This window comes from Triticum dicoccoides, chromosome 3A (assembly GCF_002162155.2).
Source record: "Triticum dicoccoides isolate Atlit2015 ecotype Zavitan chromosome 3A, WEW_v2.0, whole genome shotgun sequence".
In the NCBI taxonomy this organism is placed as follows: Eukaryota; Viridiplantae; Streptophyta; class Magnoliopsida; order Poales; family Poaceae; genus Triticum; species Triticum dicoccoides.
Genome location: NC_041384.1, coordinates 10737982 through 10743768, shown reverse-complemented (window position 1 = coordinate 10743768; position 5787 = coordinate 10737982). Strand labels below are relative to the sequence as shown.

The window sequence follows — 5787 nt, the reverse complement described above, 5'->3', positions numbered from 1 at the left end:
TTGGCTTATTGCTTCCCAAGTCAGCTCCTTGATACCTTAAAACTCAAAATGGTATATCAACTGGAGGGATTATCTGGAAGCAACCAAGTTGACGCTATTTAATAGACAGAACAACCTTCACCTAAACACAAACGTTGATCTAGCTCAATCGGTTACGATGAATTTACCTGCACGGGGAGGGAGGTCGCTAGTTTGATTCCAAACGAGAACTAATATTTTTGCCTTGCCTGCCTTGGCCCGGCTTCGCTAGGCCACAACACAGATTGAGGCCCAGCGAGTCACATGAGACATTCATAAAAACAAACACATTGAGGAATAAAAAAGAACTAAGCGTTTTTCTTTCACAGGGAAGAAAAGGCATTTTTTTTCTTTCACTTGTGTGGCCCTTGTGCGAGACGGACGAAAAATCCTATGCGGTGGACAAACCGAATCAGAGAACCACACATTTCTTTATTAGTAGGTACAAATTAAAAAGTGCTAGATACAGTACCTCCCAGTTTTCAAAAACTGTTCATATTTTGAAAAAAATGTTTGCTTTTTAAAATTTAAATTTCAAACAAATAGTTATGTTTTTAGAAAATGTTCTCAAATTCGGAAAAATGTTCGCTATAGTACCTCCTAGTTTTCAAAAAATCTTTGTGTTTTAAAAATGGTTCAGGTTTCAAAAAAAATTAAAAATAGAATATTGTTCTTTGTGAAACATATACTCGAGTTTCAATTTTTTGTTTAGAAATTTACTAAATTATTTGCGTTCTGAAATATATCTACTTAAAAAATGTTTTGCCTTTTGCTCTTAGGGTCTGGCGCTGCTGGTCGCTAATTTAGGATGTCGCGCTGCAACATAAACATGATGTAAGGGTCAGTCTAGTGGCTAGCACTCTGATACGTTGAGCGTGAGCACCTGGGTTCGCGTCTTCGTGGCCCTTAATTTTTTTCTTGGCCTTTTTTCACTCGGGCTAGCTGTTGGTACAGCATCCGCTAGTGGGCCGGCCCATCGCGGCTCGTGTGTGTGCGTGCGTGAATTTTTTGGCAGAAACAGATCGGGACGAACGAAAAACGACTGGTCGAACGTACGAAAACGAATCTCGGTCCCATCGAAAACGAATGCCGTGGAAGAACTGAGAGCCACTCTTGAACATTGATCATTGCAGCCACACCTGTTGGGTTCCCCCCATTGGTGGCTGTAGTACCACTGGAGCTCCCTTCACCTCGGCGTGTAGCTTCCATTTCCAAACCATCGCAGAATGTGATAACTAGTTTCTTCTCGCCCATAAGCTACACAAAAAACTCCCGGCTTGATCCGTCGTCTATGCAGCTCAGGACCAATCACAAGTCCATTCTTAATAAGTCGCCAGCAGGTGTGAATCTTGGCTTTGCTTGGCGCGTTAGTGCCCCAAAGCGCCAGCCATCCTTTGTGCTGCGCCACTGTATTTGAAGATCCCGGCCGTCCGGACTTCAAACCCTTCATGCTCGTACGCAGATGATAGGCAGACCTCACAGAGAAATTTGTAAAGTTCTTTGTAAAGTTCCATGCATAGTCAGAGCGCCCCGGACCTCCTATGGAAATTTGTTTTATGTCCGGTACATCATCCGGTGTGAACATTGTTTCAAGTTTCTGTACATCCCACTGTGATCCCCCGGCCGCTAGTAAATCACTTTACACATTATTGTTGCCCAAGTGGTTTGAGGCTGCCACTCCATGGAATCAAGTTCCCGTGGTGCACATTAATTAAGGTACCATCAGCAATTCTCCGCACCGCACCTTCTCGGAGTAGGTCTCCGCTACATAGTAAGATACTACGGAAAGTAAAGGATCCACCACTAGGCATGTCGCGTTCAAGATCGACCCATCCTTGAAATAACGAGCTTTCAGAACCGTTTCACAAAGAGAGGATGCAAACTGAATGATTCGCCAAGCTTATTTAGCCAACAATGCTTGGTTAAATGCCTATGGGTCTCGAAATCCGAACCCTCCATTCATCTTTGCCATACACATCTTCTCCCACGAAAGCTAGTGCACCTTTCGTTCACCGTTCGCTGCACCCCGCTAGGATTTAGAAGAAATAGTAGCCTATGTTGCAGTGGATAGGCCGCATGTCAAAAGAAATAAGGTAACGGGGGCCCATATTTATTAGAAATTAGTAGATTATTCCCCTAAAAAGAGTATATACAAGATTATTAAATATTTAGGCTATGCACGAAATGAACAGTATATTCGGCCACAAGTAGGGCCAATCGAGATAGCCAATTAGCCAGCACACAAGGACCTAGCTAGCCTACAGATATTTTCTTTATTCATTTATTTTGTGCGACACATCCCACTGGATGGCGCGATGGTGCGAACGTGCGACACATATTTTAGCCGGCTTGCTTCACCCCTGCCACCTCCGGCCACCACAGCTGCCCTCCCTCTGGCAATTGAAGTAGGCGGCGGCGACCGGAGCGCCGAGGTTGTAGCACTCGGCCATGTCCCTCGTGATGAAGTTGGAGCGCCACCCTGGTGCATAGATGGCCTCCCGCGCAGCCTGCCGGAACACCACGAATGCCAAACGGTGGATCCCCGCCGTCGGCTGCGGCTTCTCGTATGCCACCACCTCAGTGCCTACATGCATGCACCCAACAAATGCTCCTCAATGTGGTCCTTTTTTCCTTTATGAAAGAAGAAGACAGTTTTGTATTTTTGCGGGGGAAAGAAAGAAGACTTTTCTTTTCGAGGGAATAGAAAGAAGACAGTTGGAGAGGGTATCTAGTTGACATGACACATGTAGTATTCGTATCGGTAAATTGATTTCTTACCATGGCCCACGTCACCTCCTTCTGGTATGTCTGTGACGAACCTATGCACGCAGGAAATAAACTGAATCAATTATAGCTTACTTAACAAGTATATATATATATATATATATATATATATATATATATATATATATATATTATTTTAAGAAGTTAATGTTGGGACAAACTTCGGGTATCTCTCTTTCTCACTCGCTCAGACGAAGATGAACCAAGGAGCACACAGTTTTCCGGCGCATACACGCCTCCACCGCACACACGGCGCCTCGGCCGCACGAACGGCCTCACTTTTTTTTAGACTGGGCACATACCTTGGCTTGGCTCATACCGTCACAAATACACACAGGAGACTGGACACTACTGAAGACTACAACTCTCCTAGCTTCTCTCCGGACACACACGCACTAACCATTAAAGACTACATCTCATCTTCAGGCTTCCTCTACACAGCACCACCGCGGCCACTTCAAGTACCAACTACCACGACCCCACACCAGCCAGTACCTCCATGCACTAACTAACTCGGTTAGCATGCAGAATCGCTCACGCCCAGCTTTGTAGCCAGCCCACTTAGGGCATCTCCAGCCGGTCCCCCAGAAAGCCTCCCCAAGGCACCTTTTGAACACCGGCGGGCAAAAAACGTCCCACTCGGACCCTCAGAGACACGTTTTTCGCCGGATTTCGCGATATTTACGGCCGGCGCTACCACCCCAAACCCTGCCCCCTGGGGGGCAGCTGGGGACGCCGGCAGATGACTTTTGCATGCACAGGGTCACTCGTCAGCCCCTCTCTCACCTCTCTCTCTCCTCTCTCCTCCCCTTTCTTTATTTTCTTTCTCCTCTCCTCTCCCTTTCCTTCCACACAGCGCGCATGGCCGGGGCAGGGCTCGCGGACCATCTCCTTCCTCCTTGCTTGGGCGCCATGGCCACCATCCTCGCAAGATCCAGCCCATCTCCTCCGCGTCCGCCGAGTGGGCGTTCCCGCGGACCCGGTTGGCGCCGTCGCTCGCCGCCGAGTTCACGGGCGGCCCGCTCAAGCGCTGGCCACGACGAGCCACGCATGGCGGCACCAGCCCCTCGCATGGGCGGCCCCGGCCACGACGAGCCACGCATGGGCGGCACCAGCCCCTCGCACGGGCGGCCCCGGCCACGACGAGCCACGCACGGGCAGCCTCCTCCGCTCCCCCATCCATGCTGCCGACGGGTTAGGGTCGAGCTCCAGCCCAGGAGCACGCCCCTGTCGCTGTCTCTACTCGCGGACGGGCTGGCCGCGCCCCGCTTCCTCCCCGCCTCGTCGCGTGGCGGACGGCGCCGCGCCCTGCTTCCTCCCCGCCTCGTCGCGTGGCGGACGGCGCCGCGCCCTGCTTCCTGGACGCCGGGCGGACGCGCGCGCCCTGCTTCCTCCTCATCGCCCGGCGTGGCGGACGCGCGAGCTACGGGACGTCGCGGCGGAAGCGGCCGCGGAAGGCCGGCGAGACACAGAAGTCGTCCACGCAGAGGGTAGCAGCCGTCCAGGAAGCAGCCGGCGTCGTCGTCAGGAAGAGCCAGCCGGCGTCGTCGTCAGGGAGCTCTGGATGGTGCCCGTCGGAACCAGCCTCCTCTGCACGCCGAGCCGTGGCGGAGCTCGCAGTCGCCGCGCGTGGCCGTGGCGGAGCTCGGCCGCGCCCATCCGCCTGGGAGGCCGGGCGGCTGGTGGTGCGTGGCGGACGGTGGCGGGCATTCTCGATGGTGCTGGAGACGGTGTGTGGGGGGCGGAACGAGATGTTTTAGATCGCAGGCAAAAAAATTCGCCGGCAGCCTCCCAAGGGGCGATAAAGATGCCTCCTGGGGGGCTTTACCACTGGAGATGCCCTTACTAACCAGCCATGCATGCACGTAGATGCAATCCCGGCCGCTACTGACGCACGACGCCGTCATCAAGATTAGTGCTGACAATTAATTCGTCGGCAAAGTGCACGAATAACCGAAGTAGAAAAAGTAAAGCTAGCTTAATTTAGCACGTACCAATGGAGGTACTCCCGTTCGGAAGGGTCGCTTGGTCCAGGTACATCAGGGTCTACCATCACCTGGCAACAAATTAACATGGGACACATTACTTATGAACAAATAACATTGTGTAACTCGTTGGTTAAGAGAAACCATATGACCGGAACGTGGACGCGTATGCACTCACGAGCGTGTAGAGTGATCCCGCCCTTCCTGTGATGCGCACCGTGGGCTGGTTCGCCACCTGCGACGGCCTCAGCTCCGACCCGGCCGTGATCTCGCGGTTGCCGTACGACACCCTCAGCCGCGCTGAGGCATCGAAGTAGTCGACGACGTCGCCAACGATCCTCCCGATGATTAGCGGATCCCTCGACCTCAACATGCTCCCACTACGTATGCTTCTTAGATTGGTGCTATATATGGTATGAGCTATATATGTGCACCGACCCGACTGCTATTTATATGCTTCCCAGCAGTGAAATTCCCACGCAATCATCTTGAGTGTGACTATATGGTTCAAAAGATGGTGTGACGTTTTCCCAATAATATAATTATAAGACCCAATGGACGACACTAACATGTGATGGCATGTGACATCTCATGGAATCTGTTGCCGTAGGTTACCTGATTTCTGATCGAATGGCCAATGTGTTGCCGCCGGCCAGAGAATTTGAACTTAATGAAGATGCATCAGTGTACGCTTCATCGCCCCTTTTGTGGAATCAAACTTTCTGTAAAGGTCCATCCCAATAAGTTCAGCCTAAAGTAGTTGTGGTACACTAGTAGTAGTAGTGGACAGAATCTGAACCCTTCACGTGCTGGAGATTGCAACAGATTTCCTCTCCATGTGTACCCCCACGTGATCCATCCAATCACGCGATGACAGCACATATGTGGACCATGCAAAAAATATGAAACTTTTATTTGTATGTTGGATATGTTGTCTGGTCTCGAGACTTCCACAAGACCAAACTCTTCTCCCTCGAAAAGGGCAAAGAAGTAGAGAATC

General features: G+C 51.1%; 1 protein-coding gene across 1 annotated transcript; it reads right to left on the bottom strand.

The window, feature by feature from the left end:
* Positions 1-2330: 2330 nt before the first annotated feature.
* Positions 2331-5163, bottom strand: LOC119270934 (protein FLOWERING LOCUS T-like). Its single transcript, XM_037552937.1, has 4 exons — positions 4966-5163; positions 4797-4858; positions 2797-2837; positions 2331-2602 (listed from the first exon to the last, which is right to left on the bottom strand). Exons 1-4 carry the CDS (start codon positions 5158-5160, stop codon positions 2373-2375), a joined length of 528 nt encoding a protein of 175 aa, XP_037408834.1. The 5' UTR covers positions 5161-5163; the 3' UTR covers positions 2331-2372.
* Positions 5164-5787: the final 624 nt, after the last annotated feature.

Excerpts from the sequence above, each read along its gene's own strand:
- LOC119270934 (XM_037552937.1), bottom strand. The coding sequence starts at position 5,160 with ATGTTGAGGTCGAGGGATCCGCTAATCATCGGGAGGATCGTTGGCGAC. Across the intron at positions 2,838-4,796 it reads GAACGGGAGTACCTCCATTG|GTTCGTCACAGACATACCAG; the intron begins GTACGTGCTAAA and ends CTGCGTGCATAG. Across the intron at positions 2,603-2,796 it reads AGGAGGTGACGTGGGCCATG|GCACTGAGGTGGTGGCATAC; the intron begins GTAAGAAATCAA and ends GCATGCATGTAG.